Source organism: Dunckerocampus dactyliophorus, chromosome 2, assembly GCF_027744805.1.
Source record: "Dunckerocampus dactyliophorus isolate RoL2022-P2 chromosome 2, RoL_Ddac_1.1, whole genome shotgun sequence".
In the NCBI taxonomy this organism is placed as follows: domain Eukaryota; kingdom Metazoa; phylum Chordata; class Actinopteri; order Syngnathiformes; family Syngnathidae; genus Dunckerocampus; species Dunckerocampus dactyliophorus.
The window spans coordinates 23380992-23403629 of NC_072820.1; the positions used below are offsets into that span (position 1 = coordinate 23380992).

The 22638-nt window shown below is 36.9% G+C and overlaps 1 protein-coding gene across 4 annotated transcripts in view; it reads left to right on the forward strand.

Moving 5' to 3' along the window:
* Positions 1 to 11773: 11773 nt before the first annotated feature.
* astn1 (astrotactin 1) overlaps positions 11774 to 22638 on the forward strand; it is a 368837-nt gene continuing 357972 nt past the window's right edge. For all 4 annotated transcript variants that reach the window (XM_054764852.1, XM_054764861.1, XM_054764869.1 and 1 more), the window contains exon 1: positions 11774 to 12142. In XM_054764852.1, coding sequence (XP_054620827.1) covers positions 11845 to 12142 — 298 coding nt within the window. In that variant the 5' untranslated portion in view covers positions 11774 to 11844. The remainder of the gene's footprint in view (positions 12143 to 22638) is intronic.

Below are 22638 nucleotides of genomic sequence, written 5' to 3' on the forward strand. Positions count from 1 at the left end.
GTTGTTCCTTGTCAGTGCTTCTGTATTCCTTTGCACAGCTCCCGTTGTCCTGGCATTGGGAGAGCAACTCTCTCTGCTACTTACTGTACAGCATTTTACCATTTTTTAAAGGTCTAACGCAGTGGTTTTCAACCTTTTTTCACTGAATTATTGTCTTTTCAGTTATTGTCTTTTCATCCCTAAAAGGATGAAAATGCTGTAGCATCACTGTGTGATTTATTACTGTCCAAAACGGTGCTCATCTATGGTGTTCTTCTTTAAAACATTTGGAAGTAAAAATGCACTCAGGATCGTATTTAAGAAAGTACCCTTTTTGAGAATCAGTGAGCTAAGTCAGCGGTGTCCAAACTGGCCCTGGGGCATTTACTGTTTTTTGACTGTTTTTTGTTTTTTTCTAAAAACGCAGTAAAAAAAAAAATGCAAAAATGGAAAAACGAGCAGTACTTTTACAAGAATAAAGCCAAAATATTAGGTGAATAAAGTCATAATATTAAAAAAAAAGACTTAACTATGTCATTTTTTTGAAGTTGTAATATTATTAGAAACAAAACCAATCAAATAAAGTTTCAATTTTGAGAAAATTAGGTTGTGAAAAAGTGAAAATATTACAGTAATAAAATCCAAATATTATGACAATAAAGACAATATAAAAAAAGTTCAATAACAAAGTTGAAATCTTTGTAAAAATAAAAAAAAATGTAAAAAAAGTGTAATGTGAGGAGAAAAAGTCCATACTAATAATACGCTCCGTCACTGATCACACAAAGCTGAGATGCAGGCTGTTTTTTTTCTTCAAATGTAAACAATGTATCAGCATATCTTTGCTAAAGACTAGCAAAGGCTGTGAGCTTGATAACACTTTTTCTTTTTGTTTTGTGTTTCATTGCACATAGTTGGAAATTTGCAAATAATACACACATTCAGATTGGATCTTTTGAGATGGGTCTATAATGACTTGCTTTTCTATAGCATTTCTTCCTGGTTTCTTGGATCGCGTTAAAAAAAATTAAAGCTCCCTGTAATTTTCCATGAGTCTTATCTAAGTGTTGTGCAACTATGCTGTGTGAGTGTATGTCCTAAAGGCCCCATGAGAAGTTATTAGACTGACAATGCACTGAGCTATTTAGACCGTATAATATCTATCAGATCTTTGTTTTTTCATCAAGCCAGACTTGAAATGGTTCCTGGTTCATAATGGATTCACTTATTTGAGCTTGAAAACGTGGTAAATGGTAGAGTGCATGCTTAACTGCTTAACACTGCTTTCATTTAAGCACTTTCAGCAGCATTTAGATTGGACCTTTTGAGATGGGTCTGTAATTACCTGCTTTTCTTTAGCATTTCTTCCTGGTTTCTTGGGCCGCATTGCAATCGGAAAAGTAGCCAATCATCACACAATTCTGAAGGTGTTCAAACTGAATTAAAAAAATAAGAGCAATACATTTGGTTAGCACTGCTGGACTCCAAGCATCAATAAGGACGATCGAGGAAAAATCCCAGAATTAAAGTACACAAAGCGTTAAAGCAGTTGCTGCACGCCTCTAGAAAGTGAATCGTGATGGAAAAAAATTAAAGCTCCGTGTAATTTTCCATGAGTCTTATCTAAGTGTTGCACAGCTATGATTGTGCTATGTGAGTGTGTGTTGTAAAGGCCCCTATGAGAAGTTATTAAACTGACCTTGCACCGAGCTACTGGACTGTATAATATCTATCAGAGCTTTGTTTTTGACCAAACCAGACTTGAAATTGTTCCTGGCTCATAATGGATTCACTTGTTTGAGCTTGAAAATGCGGTAAGCGGTAGAGTGCATGCTTAACTGCTTACCACTGCTTTCATTTAAGCACTTTCAGCAGCATTTGAAGACAACCAATACCATCCAATACACATCCACATGCATGTATATTTATGTGAGGCTTGTTGAGTTGGATGAAAAGATCAACATCATGTGGGCATACCTAAAGTGGTGTATGACGTGAGGACATGAAGAGACTGCAATTGTAACTGCAGGATGATTGGAGGTCTGAGAGCATGATGACAAAGGCCTTTTCTGGGCTGTAATCAACGGTGCAGCCCACGCAGAGGCTGATGGGTGAGCAAGCTGAAAAGATGAATCTGTCTGGTCCTGATCACAAAACAAGTCTTCCAGCGGGCCCAAGCCTTGCCAGTTTGGCAAAAGGAAGACTGTGAAGATGAAACAGTGAGATCTTTCTCTTGATCACAGCCCTCGGTCTACCCTCCCCGCCATCCTCACACCTGCTCGTCACATCCTTGATATATGCTTTTTTCTTGCACTCGCTCACTATGTCTCTCAACTTTCACTCAGTGTCTTTCTTCTGATTCCCCCTCCACACATTTTCACTGCTTTTGATTACCGCCAACGACCCAGAACTCATGCATTGGAATTTCATCTCAGCCTAGCAATCACGTTCACGTTTCCTGCATGCATTTGATGGCTGGTGTTCATCTTTCTGAACACACACAAGTTGTTAAAGACTTTTGCTGGTCCTTTTATCAAAACTATTCATCCTGCAAGACTGCTTGCTCATTTCCATCCTATGCCCTAGCAAGGACAAAACAATACCACAATGGAAGTTGTGGTACGCAAGACATTTTTTATTCATTTTTAAAAAGTTCCGTGTGTTTAAAGAATGCAGAAAAAAATCTTAATTTGATCATTTCCTGCTTTCTGTCTGACATTTCCAGTTTTCTGCTTTATTGCAAGCTACTTGTTGGCGGATCAACAAGGCAGGTAAACAAAATTGGTAATTAACATGATTCATAAGACCCATGTCTACACCAGGAAGACCCCAGAGTATTCCTCATGGTTTCCCATGCTAACATCTATTCTGTGCCACTACTTCACGGGTGTCCAAAGGGTGGCCCACGGCTGTTTTGGTTATTTTGTTATTGGCACATGGCACATTCTAAAAATCAGCAGTAAATTTACAAGAATAAAGTCAAAATATTAGATAAAAAGTTAGAATCTAAAAAGAAAAAGTCTTAATTTTACGAGAAAAGTCATAATTGTACAGAATAATGTAAGGTTATCTTAGTAGCATAAAATTGTAATATTAGGTAGACATTTTTTTAAGTCGTAGTATTAGAATTATACAAAACAAAGAATAAAGTTGTAATTTTTGGAAAATTATGAATCATTAACATTATTAGAGCCCTCTAGACATGAAATAACACCCCATAGTAATCTCTACACTCATATTACCCAATATAGTACAAATATTAAAAGAAAATAAGACATACTGTAAGACATAATATGAACACACACATGCATAAGTGCTGCCAGATACGCTTATTATAAGCAAATTTGGGCTTTTTTTTGGTTAAAACTGTTTTTTTGCGCTTGTTTCCAGAAAGCTAGCCTCTTGTTTCTCTCGTGGAGCACATACCCCTAGCCTACGCTTTGTTTCATTTTAAACGCTTACTCCACGCTTATATAATAATAATAATAATAAAAATAATAATAATAATAACTTGTATAATTACACACAACAACCTGTGAGAATACTAGGAGTGACATGAGACAACCAACTCATGAGACGAGACGATACACAAGATTGGGACCATGAGAACGAGACAAAACAAGATTTTAATACACATCTAAAAAAAATAAAATTAAAAACTATGACTGAACAAATTTTTTTTTTTGTTTAACCACGTCACAAAACAATTTTGAAATGTTTATTGTCCTATAATGGATGCTAAACAATATTATTGTCAACATTTTTTGAGACCAAAGAAAACACTAATGTTATGATGATATATAATAATATGTCGTAATATATCATAATAAAGCAATATTTCTTTTAATATGCCATTTTATTTAGGCAATTTGAACTATTCATCAAACTTTTGCAGCATTTCTTGAAATGCTGGCTTAACTGTATTAAAGAGCACCATTTCTTTTGAGATGTATTCAACTATACTCCCATTTTGAAATGTCATGTCTGTTTACTTTTCCGATCAAATGTCTCAGTCAGTGTTGACTGTCGGTGGATAGTTTTTTCCTAAATGTGAAAATTGGGTCAAGTGGATATGTTTAGGTGGCCAAGTTTGTTTTGTTTACGTTGCCAACACTTTCGGACTAATTCGGCATACTGGCTCGTTAGTGTTGATGTTCTTACCTTGCTCATTATTAACTCATTCAATACCAAAGTCATATTTATGCGTTTTTATAAATGCCAACGCCCGATCCCAAATACGCATTTATACATCTTTTATGTTTTTTTGCACGAGAGGCAAAACGATGCACACCAATAGATGTCACTGTCACTTCAGTTTTAAGCCATAAATACGCCCACAAGGTGGCAGAAGTGCATTTGATAAGAGCTCTGCATGACTCATTTGCATGTATTAACTCCACAGCGAGGAGGAAGTGGAAGAGCAGGGAGGAGTGTAGCGTGCAGAAGGTTACGCATTGTCGGGAAATTTTAACGCATGCACACGGACACACACATGCACACACACACACATGTGCACACACATGCACACACACATAGTATAGTTCCAAATGTGAAAATCGTAAATAGCTTATGGTGTTACATTTGTAAATAAATTGTTATTTTGATGTAAAAGAACCCTTTTTTGTGTTGTTTATGTTGTGGTGCCATTGTTTAGATATCTGAGCTGTCACAAAAGCAAAAATAATGGTTTCAAACTGAAAGTGATGCTTGAAATGTATCTTTTCACAAACAGCTGTTTTTCTCCCTTTTCTTGTTGGGAAATTATATTTTACTGAAACTTACCTATGTTCTTCTGCTGATTACTAAAGAATGTAAAAAGGTAGAAACAAACTTCTTTTCCTGATGAAAGATCATAGTCAAATCTTTCTTTTGGTAGGTTCCATGTTTATATAGCCATAGAACACAATATCCTGTGTGCCTTGAAAAATCAGTCAAAATCGTCTAAAATGGCCAGTACTGAAGGAGTTGTCATTTGAAAAATGGCTGGGATTGAATGAGTTAACATTCCCACAAGGGGGCTGTGGCATTTGGCTTTTTAATCATCTTTTTTCCTCCTAATCTCTCCTACATTACCTCACATTGCTCCTCACCAGGCTCCATTCTTTTGCTGTGTGTATGCTAGCGACTTGTTCGATGATGATGATGATGCTACATTAGATCTCGGGCCTTCTGTCTTTGAATGCATGAGTACAGTATGTCTTCTGAATGGTAATGGTAATGGTTTGGTTTATTTTGAACATGCAAACAAGTTACATTTGAGTACATCTCATATTGCACAATTCAAAATTCCAAAAAGGAGTAGCAAGAAGCAAGGCTTATTTAATCGTACCACCCATCCATTTGATATCAATTGCTAATACATGTTAACTTCCTGTATTCAACATGTACCATTTACCAACTCTGAATAACATAATGAGAATGCTAAGGCATTATAACTAGGGACGAGTCAGACACTTGTCTAAAACGAGTATCCGTGACAGATAATGCATTTTTGCACAGTATTAGCATGAAACGAGTGATGAAGGAAAATCCTCAATGAGTAACTACTTAATATTCGCTCTTCTTCACGCTCAGCGACCGCCCCTCAGACAGACTCGCTACAGCCAGAGGGAGAAGCCATGCCTCTCACTCTCTCACATACAGAAACAATACAGACAGTGACTCTCTGCTTGCTTGGCTTGACTCCACCTCACGTTCTCTATTTAGCTCTATTTCAGTTTGTATGATATTGAAAGTTTTCGAAAAAACATCAGACCTCACAAATCGCTTTGCGTTACTTTCTTTCGGTTCGTGTCAATGTGCGCTATCGCCTGTCCATTGTTGCGTATGTGATGAAGATGACTGCGACGCTCTTCATCCGCTGTGGAACGCACGATGACACAAGATGGCTGTGACGCGAGCCAACACATACACAATGGACAGGCGATAGCGTGCCTTGACACGAACAGAGAGAAAGTATCGCAGAGCAATTTGTGAGGTCTGATTTTTTCCAGGAGGCATTTTTTTAATGCAACTATATTACTCTTTTGAACGCATATTTTTTTGAGAACCAAAACTCTTTACTTAAGTGGCCCCAGCAACTACGTTCCTCATCACCAAAATCCGACCAGAACTGGGCTCACAGGACCCAGTGGGGCGTAAGTCACTGTTGATGCACTACACTGCTGATGGGGATGTCATACAACTTCATGTCAAAAAATCTGAACTATCCCTTTAAATTCATGGATAATCTGTTCTTATCAAACTATCCTTTTTGTATAGTCATTTCACGTAGTAGTACCGTCTGCAAATAAAACTACTTTTAGGTTCTTTGTGACTTTACAGATGTCAGTTATATATAGGTTGACCAGATTTGGTCCCAATATTGACACCTGGGGTACGCCACGAGAATAACGCAGATGTATATTCTCCTAGCTTCACAAATTGCTTCCTGTTTGCTCCGAGGTTTTTAACCGAGTTCAAAATTAACCCTCTGTTTCCATACCGTTCAAGTTTATTAATTAAGATATTGTGATTAATTGTATGGAATGCTTTTGTTAAATCCATAAATACTGCACCTGTGCATTCTCTGTGGTATATAGTGTCGGTAATTTCCTGGGTTATTTTGATTAGTGTCATGGAAGTTGAAATGTTATCTCTGTATCCTTATTGGCTGTCTGCGAGTAATTTGTTCTTATTTATAAATTTGCCCAACCTGCTGTTAAACAGCTTTTCAATGATTCTGGCAATAAAGAAACCGTTTGTGAATTGATGTTTGTATCCAGTTTTGAAAATTGCTACTACTTTAGCTATTTTCATTTTATTTGAAAATACGCGCCCTCCATAATTATTGGCACCCCTGGTTAAGATGTGTTCTTTAGCTTCTAATAATTTATTTTTTTTTTCTAAAAAATATAGGACCACAATGAAAAAAAGAAGAAAATCAAAACTTTAATTCAAGTGCATTTCAAGAAAATAAAAAAATCACACATTAAGAAATAATTATTTTACATCAAATCATGTGAGCCACAATTATTAGCACCAGTGATGTTAATACTTTGTACAACTCCCTTTTGCCAACAAAATGGCACCTAATTTTCTCCTATAATGTTTCACAAGATGGGAGAACACAGGAAGAGGGATCTTCAACCGTTCCTCTTTGCACAGTCTCTCTAAATCATCCAGCAACCTGGGTCCTTTCCTCTTCAGCTCACTTCACAGGTTTTCAATGGGGTTGAGGTCTGGGGATTGAGATGGCCATGGTAGCTTGATTGTGTGTCTGGTGAACCATTTCTGTGTAGATTTGGCCATATTCAAAGTCATTATCTGGGTGTAAGACCCAGTGATGACCCATCTTCAGCTTTGGGCAGAGGCCACCAGATTTTGCTTTAAAATATCCTGGTATTTCAAAGCGTTCATGATGCCATGCACCCTAACAAGGTTCCCAGGGCCTTTGGAAGAGAAACAGGCCCACAGCAGCATTACCGACCCTTCCCCATACTTCACAGTGGGCATGAGGTGCTTTTCTGCATACTCCTCTTTTGCGTTACGCCAGACCCACTTAAGAGTGTTTGTTGCCAAAAAGCTCTATCTTGGTCTCATCTGACCAAAGCACACGGTCCTACTTGAAGCTTAGCGAACTGCACACGTTTACGTTTATGATTGGGAGTGAGAAGAGGATTTTCCGTGCATGCCTCCCAAACAGTTTTTCGGCATGTAGATAGCGCCTGATGGTTGTTTTGGAGACTTTGTGACCTCAAGATGCTACCATTTGTTGCAATTCAAAACAGTGAGCTTTGGAGCATTTTTTAGTTCTCTTACCATCCTCCTCACTGGCATGGTGGCAAAATAAAATTGCGTCCTCGTCCAGGGCAGTTCACCACAGTTCCAGTGGTTTTAAACTTGATAATGATTTCTCTGACAGTAGATATGGGCAGGTGCAGGTGAGTGGCTATTTTCTTGTAGCCATTGCCTGACTTGTGAAGATCGCGGCATATCTGCCATACTTGAATGGTGTGTTCTTTTTCTTTCCCATGTTGAAGAGTGGATAAGAGAAATGGCTTCTGTGTCACGTCATACTTAGACCCCAAAGAAACAGGAAGTGATGAATTACGAATTAAATGTTCCTCGATACTCTGATCAGCTTTGTAAACTAGTGTGGAAATGACAGAAATACTTCAATTACATTTATTTCCTAGGAATTGTTAGGGGTGCCGATAATTGTTGGATAGGTCATTTTATGAAAAATTATTATGTCTTAGTCTGGGATTTTTTTTTTTTTATTTTCTTAAAATTCACTTGAGATGAAGGTTAAATTTTTCTCAGATTTTCATTATGGTCCTATATTTTTTAGAAAAAAAATAAAAATATTAGAAGCTAAAGAACAAATCTTAACCACAGGTGCCAATAATAATGGAGGGCGCTATACCAGTTGAAAATGATAAGTTGCTGATGTACATCAGTGTTCCTGCCACCTTATTAATGAACATTCCAATCAGTTTATGTTGATTTACATTTGTTGACAATATCAATTATCAATTATTTCCTCACACTATTGAGGAACATGGAGCTGGGATTCCTGTCGTTACTTTCATTCCTTTCCTCCACTGACAAAGACTTTGGGATTCTTTCTCCTAGACTTGTTCCAATATTTACCAAGTAGATATTGAACCTTTCAACTAATATTATTTTGGGCATTTCCATCTATAAAATATTGAAGGTAATCTGCTTTCTTGGAACCAATCCTGGGATGCCCCAAGTTGCTCTAATATTGTTTTTATTCTTGTCTAATAGTTGACTATGATATTCTTTCTTATACACTCTTAAAATGTTTGTCAGCTTGTTTTTATATGTCTTGTCCATATTTTCTGCTTCTTTAGTTTTTTTGTACTATAAATCTCCTATATAAGTTTTTTCTTCTTCTTCTTCTTCTTCCAGGCATTTTGCAGTCTCCTTGTTATTCATGGCTGATTTCTGTTCTTTTGCTGATTAGTCAACTCTCTTAATGGACAGTGCTCGTCATAGAACTTCATGTAGACATTTTGAACGTTTTCATACACTTCATCCACATCATTTTCACTATTCACCCTTCCAACTTTGTTCTTCCAGATCATCCTTGATAGCCTTTATAGATGTATTTTAGTTCATTTAGCCATTTTTATGCTTGAAAGTGCAATTTGTGTACAATTGTGTACAATTTGCTTAAAAATGCATATTTTTGACTTATAATAGACCGTAGTCAACTATTTTCTTGATTTTCTCCACAGCTCTGCGTGTCATATTTTTTTGCACTTTTGGGGATTTCCGAAATTACAATAGGCTTTTCTGTTTTTATATATCTGTTAAATAAATCGGGAAATAAACATTCCCGACTGTTATGTCTGTGTTGGGGTCAAAAGCCTATCCAAGCCGTCACATTAAGAGTTAGCTTTTTTCTGAATTCATTCATTAGATTTTGTATCAGTGGAGATCCAAATAGCTGCAAATTCTGTTGTGTGTCATAAAAATCACATTAACCACACCGATATCATTGACTCATTGACCGCTACTGTTGGCATGCCAAGGCATCTACTCAGTAGTGATGGTTCGTTCGTGAAACGGGCCGGCCGGGACAAAGAGTAGTTTTGTAAATATTTGAAGATTTGGGTTTGTTGGATTGTTTGAGAATTGAGACAAATATGGTATAAAAGTCAGTCTCATGTGATTACATATAAATGTGCTTTCTTGAGGTCAACATGAATAATGAATGTAAGATAGCTGATTCCCGTCCTCTCCAGTCACTGTACGCTTTATTAATATTTAATTGTGTGCACTGTAGCTGTTTTTAGGAAGCCTCCGTCCCAAATGTTTTCTGGTTTAGACTTTATTCCTGCTGGACTGACAGAGGAGAGAAATGGAAGTTAATGAGAGCACAGAGCTTAAATATTCAATGTGGTGATACAAAAACACAATCATCTTTTCTTATGGATTTTCATCCAAATCCAAATGGCAACAAAACTGTCACAGGATTTAAAGTGTCTAAGCTCCATGCAATTTTTAGTCTTAATCCAATTTCAGTGAAGATTTGCTATGTATTTGTGTTGTTGCTAAGGCACAACACTGGAAAAAGAAGTCCAGCCACAGTCAAAAAATAATACAAATAATAAAATAAAATAACAAAAATTCCATTGGACAAACAAACTTACCATTTCGACACAAAGATCGAAATCTTTGTGTTAGGATTATTCAATTCCAATATGATTACAATCAGTAATCCAACAGGATTACAATTCCAATATGATCTCCATGGTGTGCATATATACTGTATATATATATAGGTGAAAGAAAAAGGGTAAAATACATAAAATAGTCCATCTGTGTGAGTTTCTCTTGGAGATGAATAAAATATCTATCTGTGCAGTGTGTGAGAGTGGGAGAAAGTGCGTTCAAGGAGTGTCAAACAAGTCGTTGCTCGCATTAAACATTCGAAAACAGGGGGATTTCTAACTGTATATTATTTATGAATAAAATCATGGCCCATGTTTCCTAAATTTATATTCCTTTACATCAAATTTGATGTAGTTATTGTTGTAGTTGCGTATTGAATCGTTTACCACAAAGAGATTTACATCCCTACTTATTATAGATATAACAACTTTTTTCATCTGCAATTAAATATGATCAATTATGAGTTAACAATGGAAAAAATGTGATTAATCCTGATTAAATATTTTAATCAACTGACAGCCCATATATATATATATATATATATATATATATATATATATATATATATATATATATATATATATATATATATATATATATATATACACACACACAGTATATATGATCAATTATGAGTTTTTATATATATATATATATATATATATATATATATATATATATATATATATATATAAAAAACTTATGCCAATAGTTGGCTATTATTCAGCCATTTGTGCACTTCTTTGATCTGTTCCTGTTGATCAGCATTTAACCCCTGGGGTGTTCAATACATTGATATGTGATCATGTGGTATTGCAGTGTACAAACCTTTATACTCATACAGAACCATTGAATGATGCAGGGCCAATTTAATATGATTCACTTTTTTCATTAAAACACTAAAACTATTAAAAATATGTGCTAAATTGTTATATATAATATATTCAAGATTCAAGATTCAAGAGTTTTATTGTCATATGCACAGTAAAACAGGCAGTTATACCATGCAATGAAATTCTTATTCTGTTCATTCTCCCAAGAAAAGAAAGAAAACACAAGAAAAAGAATAAGAACATAAGAAACATAAATACCATCATAAGAAACATAAATACCAATAAATTAAGCAACAACAACAGAAGAGCCGTTAATACAGATAAATAATACAAATAAATGAATAAATAAATAAGTAAATAAATAAAGTGCTATGAGTGTGTGCGTGTGTTGCGTGCGGCGTGTGTGAGTGCTTCCTTGAGAAGCCTGATGGCCTGTGGGTAAAAGCTTATTTACATTATTTTCATATTAAATGGTAAAACCACTCTAGTGAAGTCTTGTTAACTGTTAAATATATTTTAATAACAATTATTTAAGATGATAACAATACTCCAGGCTACCTACAGTATGTTAAGATGTTAAATATATTTGATTAATTATTATTGCTAGTATCTTTTTTTCACACATTCAATATTTCAACTTTTCGTCTTTTCAATGTGACATGTAACTGATAATGTTAGATTTAAATTATAGAATATTTTAGGGACATAAAAATGGACCTGGCGGGGACTCTTCCCTGTATTGGAGAGTGTGAAAAAAGGAGCGTTTGTTTCGTTCACCGTGAGAGCTCGCTGCAGCATCCATCACTCCTCCGCATCCGGCTAGCTTCTCTACCAGGAAACATTCGTGATGGCGCGGACAGAACCGGTACCGAGATCCCTGCTGCTGGCCTGGCTGTTTGTCGGTGTCCTGTGGACCGGTGTCCAGCGTGTGAACGGCGACGAGGACCAGAATCAGGACACGGACTGTAAGATGAAGAGCGTGACCGTGTCTGCGCTGCCTTTCCTGCGTGAGAACGACCTGAGCATCATGCACAGTCCTTCCGCCTCCGAAGCCAAGCTTCTCTTCTCCGTCACCAACGACTTCCCTGGGAATGTCGTCGTGGTGGACGACCTGGAAAACACCGAACTCCCCTTCTTCGTCCTCGGTGAGTTCTTCTCACCCACATGTGTGTTCCTGGATGAAGCCTTGTAGCTCAGGCCTGCTAATTACTACCATAACATCATTACAATTCATATATTATCAATACAAGAAACAACAAAAAGACCATCATACAATAACATCGTGACAATCAAATTATAATACAATAAAATACCACACAATTATACAACAACATAATTACAATGAACTCATATAGCTTTATAATATAATAATTCAACATTATTGTCATTGGAATACATTAAAAGGTTTACAAACAATAAAATAAACAGCACATTAAGTCATCTAACATATTTGTTAATAGTGACCGTAAATACACAAGTTTTTAGAATGTAGATCACTGTGAATCATATTTATTTACAACCATACCAATATCAGTGTATGTTATAAATTACTGCATATTTTGCAGATAGGTATCATTTCCAGTAGTTATTAGACAGAAATACTTTTGTCTGAAACAGGGTTGTCCAAATTGCGGCCTGGGGGGCATTTGCACCCCATGGCTGATTTTTTTTATTGGTTCTTGGCACATTCTAAAAATACAATTAAACAAGTAAACTTAAAAAAAAATAACAGTAAAAATGTTACAATAAAGACAAAATATTAGGAAAGCCAACTCATAATATGAAGCATAAAATTAATGGAAAAAAGTCTTAATAAGAGAAACAAACCAAACAACCATCAAGTTAATATTTTTGGACATTGTGGTTGGGGAAAAAGTTCTAATATTTTGATAATTAAAAAAATAGTCACAATATTCTGAGAATAAAGTCACAGTAGTACGACAAAAAAATGTACAGGAAGAAAGTATGTTTTTTAAAAAACAAAACAAAAAACAGCAAAAAAGTGTAACGTAAGGCGAAAAAGTTCATGCTAATGATACACTTTGTTATCGATAACACAAAGCTAAGATGCAGGCTGTTTTTTTCCTGAAATATAAAAAAACCCTTCTCTGCATATCTACATGGGCTGGTCAAAAATATGTGAAAGTGGCCCCCGCATCTTTTGATTTTTCAGTATGGAGTATAATAAGTTTGCACTCCCTTGGTCTTCAATGATGATACTTTTTAGCATGCTGCTATATTGTCTTTATTTAGTTTTTTAAGGGCAATAAACTATTGTGGTGACATCATTAAAGTCTATAAAATGAATTTTACTGTTGCTTCTGTGGTTGCTGAGGATGGTAGATAAGTTAAGATGGTAACTTAGCAGAAAAACTTTACCAGCTGCTGTCCATGGTGCTGAATTGTAGGCCTTGTCCACACGAACACCAAGCTGTGTGTGTTGTGTGCTGCAGACAGATTTCTGTGTGTTTTTGAATGACTTAGTTCATTTGGCTTGTGGCAGCAATCAGGCGTTTGTTCCTGTATTAAAATCAACACATACACTTGGAAGAAGACGTTATATGTGTCTGATGTCACTTATCGGTACCAGGTTTGGACATTTTAATGTTCACATGGCCAGGATGACATCACAGTTTGTTCATATACATTCTCAATTCCCGATTCTGATATCAACCGATACCGATATGTGTCACATCACATATCTTTTTCTTGAGTAAAATTGTTGTAAAGTAACAATACTCTTAAATGAGGACAGTTGTTTTGTTGGCTACACCACCCATCTCGGAGTAGATAATGCTACTAAAAAAGAATACTACAAATGAAATAAGAATACATTTGTGTTTACATGAATGTGCTGATTATTGCTTTGATTGATACTGTAGCTTTCATGTTCTTATATACAGTATATATATATACTTTTGTACTGTATGTTTTTTCGGCACTATTTTGCGCTCTATAGCTGATGCAATGTGAATGACTACTGTGTTGGATCAATAATCTTATTTTAGCCATCAATAATCTTGTATTAGCAATCTGAGAAGATCAAATACATTGTTTTTGGTGCCTAACTCTTACCTAAGTACAGTATATTACTGCATGTGTGAATGTATAAACGAGAGGCATTCACTTAAATTTCTTTGTAGAAATGTGTTTTATGAAGTACATTTCCTTGTATTCACTTACAGCGCAGCCTTGCCATATCCAATATGGCGGCGACGCTGACGTACGGCTCATGCTATTTTTGCATGTTTGTCACACTTAAATGTTTCAGCTCATCAAACAAATTTAAATATTAGTCAATGACAACACAACTGAACACAAAATGCAGGTTCTAAATGAAACATTTTTTATTAAGGAAGAAAAAACATGGCCAACATGGCCCTGTGTGAAAAGGTGATTGCCACCCCGTTAAAACATAACTGAGATTAATTGAGATCTATCAGTCTGGAAAAGTTTATAAAGCCATTTCTGAATGGCTTTGGGACTCCAGTGAACCACAGTGAGAGCCATTATCCACAAATGCAGAAAACACGGAACAGTGGTGAACCTTCCCAGGAGTGGCCGAAAATGCCCAACCAAGAGCGCATCGATGACCCGTCCAAGGGGTCACAAAAGACCCCACAACAACGTCCAAAGAACTGCAAGCCACACTTGCCTCAGTTAAGGTCAGTGTTCATGACTCCACCATAAGAAAGACACCGGGCAAAAACAGCCTGCATGGCAGAGTTCCAAGACGAAAACTACTGCTGAACAAAAAGAACATTAGGGCTCATCTCAATTTTGCCAGAAAATATCTTGATGATCCCCAAGACCTTTGGGAAAATAGTCTGTGGTCTGACGAGAGAAAAGTTGAACTTTTTGGAAGGTGTGTGTCCCATTACATCTGGCGTAAAAGTAACGCCTCATTGCAGAAAAAGAACATTGCACTAACAATAAAGTATGGTGGTGGTAGTGTGATGTTGTGGGGCTGTTTTGCTGATTCGGGACCTGGAAGAGTTGCACAACCCAAACAATCTTGTGTAATAAAAAAGTAAATTGAGCAATACTCTGCATTATTTAAGAAAAGAAAAAAAAGAAAAAAGAATAAGAATAAACAAATAAATACGGAACAGATGACTTTTCAAATTTGTAGTGCAATAATACATAAGGTAATTTTCACATTCCTTATTTTCACATCTACAGTAACTGTCAAAGTTTTTACTTTCATACCAACGTAATCCGTGTACACTTTATACATTCACATTCAAATATGTATTGTTTTATCTGTACAAACCACTGTATGAGCTGCTGGTACCAGCATTATTCAATCATGAATAAAGACACTAACAGACCTGCCAACCTTGAAGAAATGTAAATATAATATAGTTTAGTAAATGACATTTGTGCTACACCAGTGTCAATTTAAGACCATGATCAATGTAACATCACACATCTTTTAGTAGTATATTGTATATTACAAAAAAAACATCATTCATGTCTTCTATCTGCTATATTCACCACTATTTGAGCTGAAATAGATCTGCGTTCATATGGGTTAAAATGCGGGAGACATTTTAAAGGCGGTCTTATGGTAGGTGATCATTTTTCATTTCAGAACTTGCCATAGCTAAGAAGGAAGTCAAGAAGCGAAAAGTAATTCACCTTTCATCCTGTACTGCTGGCTCAAGGTGGTAATTTTCAATCTCAGTAGCTTTTTCCTATGCTTCGTCAATTCATCACACAATTAATTATACACAAACAATAAAAATACGACAAAAACACCACGTTAACTTTAAGATATGCCATTTAATTAATGCAAAATACTATCAGAGTTTTTAAGTGGTACTCAAACTCGTCAATCATTCCGTGCCTGGGCCCACTTCACATCCAAAGCACAATGCAATTGAATCCTGTGAGCACAGTGAATCGTGCCCAAGCATGGTAAACTTTCTCTCTTTTGGCACGATTGGAAGAGGTAGTCTAGGACCCTGCACCATTCCATGCACACGCAGATGCATGCACACAACATAGCGGTGTCATACAATGACTGTAATATGATTCTTCACGAGAAGATAACAATAACAACACAATTCATAACAGTAATAAAATACAAAGACTTTAAATAATCCAAAAGTGAAGTCCACAGCACGTTCACTCACAACATTCATGTGTGTAGTAAAGACACATCAATTAATGTGCGCATTTCTCTCATAAAAAGGAATGACAGCAGCAACCATGTAGTCCTGAAGTTTAGGACTAATTTCAGCTTTCCTGACCACGCATATTGACCACAAGAACAGGACTGCTGGCTAATCCTTTTGGCTTGAAATGGGTTTAACAATAGGTACAGATTTGTTGAAGTAAAATAGTTATGACTGCTGCAAGCCTCTAGCAGCCAAGCTAACCAACGCTAACTGTAGAAGTTCAAAGCGATTGCCTAGCAAAGTGATGCTTCGCAGCAAAAAGAAGCAAAAAACAGTTGGCACAGCACGTCCCAGCCCAGTGAAAGAATCCGAGGACACAGATGACTCCAGTGTAACTTGGCAAAGAGAGATGATGATGGACAAGGTTATTTGGGAGCTAATAAATATGAATGTGCACGATGCATAGAAGAGAAAGCCAACACAGGATCTGATAGACGCCCTATGTAGAAAAGGGTAGAATTATAATGTATGGTGAAGATCAAGCAACAACAATATTTAATAGAGGAACAAAATAAGAAATTACATCTAGGTAGTAACGTCACAGGGCGGATAAAGCCACCACAAGTTCTCATAGAGGAAAAAAAAAACCTCAAGTTAGTAACAGGGTTTCCCCAAGGATTTTTTGAAGCTGTGGTGGTGGGCTACATGGGAGGTGGACTGCAGCTGCTGCATCGCTGTGGCAAGAATTTTTTATTTTTTATATTTTCCCACTTTACTGTCGGTAATAATGTCAACATTAGGGTCGTTTTCACAGGCTTGAACAACAAATGCATTAATTCACTTTAAATGCCTTTTTCACACTTTTTCAGCATGTGGGCTACTTTGTCCCAAAGGTCTACCTCCTATGAACATGACAATATATATATTTTTACGTTTTATTTATAAATGTGATTATTTATGTACATTGTACATTTATATCAGGGGTGCACAACAACAAATGATCTACCTGTTACTATAAAACAACCAGTCGATCGTGAAAAAAATGTATTATCATATCAGTGCCCTCACCTCCCAGAGAGCGACCAACAGGAAAGCATTTTGTCCACTGAACACGCTCGTACACCTTGCTGCTATTCAGGCAGCAACCCGTGAGCCCCAGCAAGCAGCCCTGTCCCCAAAACCCGGCTGGGATACACATAGTACACCGGCTCGCTTCGTACACTGAATGCCCCCCCCCCCCCCCCCCCCCCCCCCCCCGCGAGAGAGGGAGGGAGTGACAGAGCGCTGCAGCGATGTGCTTGTGTGCACAACAGTAATTATTGCACGTTAATAGGGTTCAAAGTCTGCCTTTGCTACCTCAAGGTTAAGCCACAAATATAACTCCATAGACGCGTACCTCCGCCGCTCGTTAAGCGCTGTTGTAGCTCATTGACCAGCCCCTCTCTCCTCAATCTGCATCGCTCATCCACTACACTTAGCCAACAAACCAAACAGTTGTGGTTTGCACATGAAGCCGACGTCACAAGCCCAGCCTGACCAAGAGCCACAAAAGTAGGGGTATGCGGGTACCCAAAGTGGGCTCAGGGGCCATCTATGGCTCGTGGCTCATTTGTCGTTGTATCACTGCAGAAACAAAATAAAATTAAAAAAACAGCAAAAATACAGTCAAAGGCACAATGAGAAAAGACTGAATGAAATGTTGAAACCAACAAACAATAACACAAAGCATATATTGTGTATATATATATATATACTCCTGATCAAAATCTTAAGACCAGTTGAAAAATAAAATTGCTAGAATTTGCATTTTGCACATTTGGATCTTAATGAGGTTTTAAGTAGAGCTACAATATGCAAAAACAAGAAGGAGGAGTGAAACAAAAAACATTTTGAAAAGTAATTTATTGAAAACAACAATTAAACTGAAATAGGTTGTTTATCAGCTGATCAAAAGTTTAAGACCACAGGCTATAAAAGCCAAAATCTGCTCAAAATTGTCATTTTCTGTCAGGCATTCACACTGTCATGCCCTCCTGATGGCTAAAGCTAAGGAGCTTTCTCTTTTTGAACGTGGTCGGATTGTCGAACTGCATAAGCAAGGCCTCTCGCAGCGCGCCATTGCTGCTGAGGTTGGGAGCAGTAAGACGGTCATTCTCAATTTTTTGAAAGAGCCTGAGCATTATGGAACAAAAAAGTCAAGTGGTAGACCCCAAAAAATCACACCTGCGCTCACTTGTCTCACTCCCCCTTCTTGCTTTTGCACATTGTAGATCTACTTAAACCCTCATTAAGACCCAAATGTGCAAAATGCTAATTCTAGCAATTTTTCAACTGGTCTCAAGATTTTAAAAGGTTGGTGACCACTGCTATAAAACATATGGCATATATAAACTCTAACCGGTAAACTTGCAAATACTATACTAAATGCTAATGATTAGTATTACACATTCACATTTTCAAAGTTTACAGGTCATAAAAATAGTTGCTATCATTCAGTAATTCAGAATTCAAAATTAAAATGCTTTCAGCAATGGGCACATTTTCCAATTCATTGTGAAATAGTAGTTTAACAAACAAACTTGGAAACACATTGCTATAAGTAGAGTTCATGACGCGAAGCACAGCCATGAAACAGTTGAGTTTTTGTTACCCGTGACAAGTGAACGGATAACTTTTGTTATAGATATAGGCAACTTAGCGCCGAGTTAGTTTATTTGTAATCGGAATAATACAAATGAAAGTTGCTTTTTCTGTGTGTGGCTGCCGACATCTGTTCTCCACTTTTTGAATGCTGCCTCCGTGGCACAAGAACGGATCAGGAGGGGGCTTAATGTCAGCTGACTGATGTCATATGACATCTACAAAGTGACGGTTATGATGTCGGTGACACGATCGTCGTAATGGTCACCCCTGATATAGCATAGATGTCCATTCATACACTGTATTACTCAATATTGTTTTCACGTAAAAAAAACAACAAAACAACTAATTTCCAAGGCGTGGCGGCTGTTATCGGTCCATTACATGTAGCGGAAACCCAGAGCAAGGTCACAGAGCAGATCAAGCAACAAGTTATCATAGAGGAATAAAAGAAGAAATTAAAAAATCAAGACAGTAACATCACAGAGAGGATCAAATGACAACAGCATTTTATAGAGCAGCCATCACCAAATGGTAATGGTAATGGTTTAATTCATTTTGAACATGCATACAAGTTACACCAGAGTACATCACACAGCACAGTTCACAGTTCCACATGTCCAAAGAGGAGTAAGAAGAAGCAAAGCTTATTTAATCCTAGCCCTCATCCGTTTCTCATCAGTTGCAATTCATTTGTTCACCTCCTGTTTTCCAAATGTAGTCTTTGCCAATTGTGAATACATAAGAAAGTGATAACGCAATATAACAATGTGGTGCAATGACAGTCAAGATATATACTTACTGCAAAGAAATTATATAGCAGACTTAATGATAATAACAACAGATAATAACTGATAAAAGGGTTAATAGCTGACAGAACACTTTAATAATGAGTGAGTGCAGACAATGTACTCACCAAAAATGAAGAGTTAGTGGTCAGTGTCAGAGTGATTAGACTTGAACTTTATAAACATCAACTGCTTGTACTGTTTTTTAAAATCGCTCATTTTAGTTCCTTGTTTGAGTTCCTAACTCAATCTGTTCCATAATTTTATTCCACATACTGAATTGCTGAAGGTTTTTAGCTTTGTCCGTGCATGTAAGTGTTTAAAGTTTAATTTTTCCCTAAGGTGATATTTCTCCTCTCTTGTTGAGAATAATTGTTTTATGTTTTTGGGTAACAGGTTATTGTTTACTTTATGCATAATTTTAGCTGTTTGAAAGTTTACAAGGTCAGCAAATTTTAATAATTGTGATTTTTGGAATATACGATTTGTATGTGCTCTACATCATTACTTCAGTTATTACGGTTATGTGACAGCAAACATGGTGATGAGCCAATTAAATTGTTTAGTGAATGAGAGAACCATGGCTTTCTGAAAAAGTAAGAAAATTTGAAGAAAGCAAACATTTAAAAGTGAATGGTTCATTCTTCCAGAATCCAGCGCAAATCCGCTGTGTCTCATATGCCCGGAACTGTAGCCCTGGTCAAAAGTACAAATGACAAAACACAAATCATCCGAGGGAAAGTATCCACCCATGTGTGATGTGAGAGCATGGAAAATAACTGCGCTTAGAGCCCAGTATGAAAAAGTTACCAAAGTCATAACATTCATTTATGTGAAAATGATTGTATGCATATTGGAGCAAAATCAAAAAAGTCACACCTTTTATTATTTACGTGAAATTTGGTCCAGTTTTCTTTTAAATGCAATTTAGGTGCCAGAGTAATTGTGCTGTATTGAAACAATAGCGTGATGTGCAGGCTTTAATTAAGTTTCATATTCATATGAGCTATTCTGCTTGATGCAATTTTAGGCAAAATGAGGTTTGGACCTTCGTTGTGAAAAAAAGACCCCAGTTATAGAGGAACATAAGAAGGCAATAAGGAGCTAAAGAAGACAATTAAAAATCTGGACAAGAAGTAGGAGGCATATGCTGATAAATGCCTTTCAACGGCGGTCACAAAAGCCGATCACCTGTGGCTCGTACTATTGTAGCATGCAGTCTGTGGCAAGCGTCCCCCGCCTGCCCACTTTCTTTCACACTGAGCAGTTGTGCTACACCCAAAACAAACATGCCTGCTATGTGGAACTTACCTGCCGTTTTTGAGAGTGATATGAATTGAAAAAGTAAGTCAAATATGTTTTAGTTTAAGTGAAGGTGATTTTATGGTTCCATTTTTGATATCATAAACCAGTAGCAGGTGTGCAACTGGAATTCTGATTCAAGACATCATTGGGAAAATAAAAAACTCATAAAGAAGGATGCGTATGATGGAATAAAGCCATTAATATTTAACAACAACGGCATTACAACACACAGAAACAAGCATGCCAATTTCAACAGTATATTTAATTCATTGATAAATGTAATAAGTTATTTTGTAATTTACTGTATAGCCTGTGTTTGCAAAGCAGGTTTTGAGGACATAGCCAAGCCAACGAATGAAGCAGCAGCAACTTATTGGTCCATATACCGGTACACATAGCGGTGTGGCTGGCTATATTACTGCTTGTTGATTTACTTTCCAGAGATGGAGCTGCTGCCCACATGGTTTTATTAAGCTGTCTCGCTCAGAAGGATCAAGGCAAAAAAAAAGTCATCTGTATCTGTATGCGGGCTCACAGAGCCCAGTGGAGGCTAAACAAACAGCTGGAAACAATATATATATATATATATATATATATATATATATATATATATACTTTAGCTTTAAGATTACCATCTGGTAATATATGGCACAGCATGGACATGCTGCCTTTGAGAGTTTGTGAAGTAAATCAAAAGAAAAGATTGAGGATTGTCATTATTTTGTGCACACAAGTATATGGAAAATTTTAAAAAGCATGAAGGAAAAACTGGCCAGAATACGTGCAGCCTCATTTCAAAGATGCATGCAGCGCGGCATTCCCATGTCGAAAGCAGCAGAGCAGTTTGTTCGTTTCGCCTTCTAATGCCCTGATTTCATCAGGCTGGAAAAAGCAATATATCTTAATTTTCTTCTGTCATCACACGCTGCCCTCGATCTGTCAATTTGTCAACCTTGGAGAGTTTTCACAAGAACAACAGCAGTTCAAACGCAATGCAGCGCTCAAGCACACAATAGCTGCAGCTTCACTTATTGACGTGTGGATGTTCATGGGCAAGCATTGCCTGCCTTTGTTTTCATATACAAAACCAAATGCAAAATACATAGATTAAGGGCGTTACGGTACATGCCTGTAATTGGATTTTTCAGTACAGAACATTTGGTTCTGTAGCGGTTTCCCACACATTAAAAGTGAGGGACAGGAAGTGTTTATGGCGTCTCGTATTTACTTGGTTAAAAAAAAACAACAAAAAGTGCAGACTTTGGCTGAGGACAAACCAGAACTGGAGAATCCTCTTCTGTGGTTAAAGACGTCTTGGCAAAATACATAAACGGACGAAGACAAGTGGATAAGATGAAAGCAGTGTGCAGTCATTGATCAGTAGAGATGGGTAAAAAAATGATATAATCATTCATGAGTTTAGTTTTGATCACTTACTGTACACTAGGGCTGGGCGATATATTGATATTTACTTTAAGCACAATATCAAAAACAACCATATTGTTCATATTGATATAGACTGGAATTGCGCTGTATTTCCCTCATCCATGAATGCAGCAGGAGGGAGGAAGCATGGACCAGAAGCCAGGCGGCTCGGTTGAAGCGATAGCGTCTGCGGTGGAAGAATTAGTCAGCAAGGAAAATGCAATGGCTCGGTAATTTGGAGGTACTTTGAATTCAGAGCATTAAAAAAATATTTTTCACAACCTTACGACTTGGCACAAATTCCAATAGGAGGAATGTGTGAAGCTGTGAGCTGGCTGCACAACTCCTGCCACAACACAA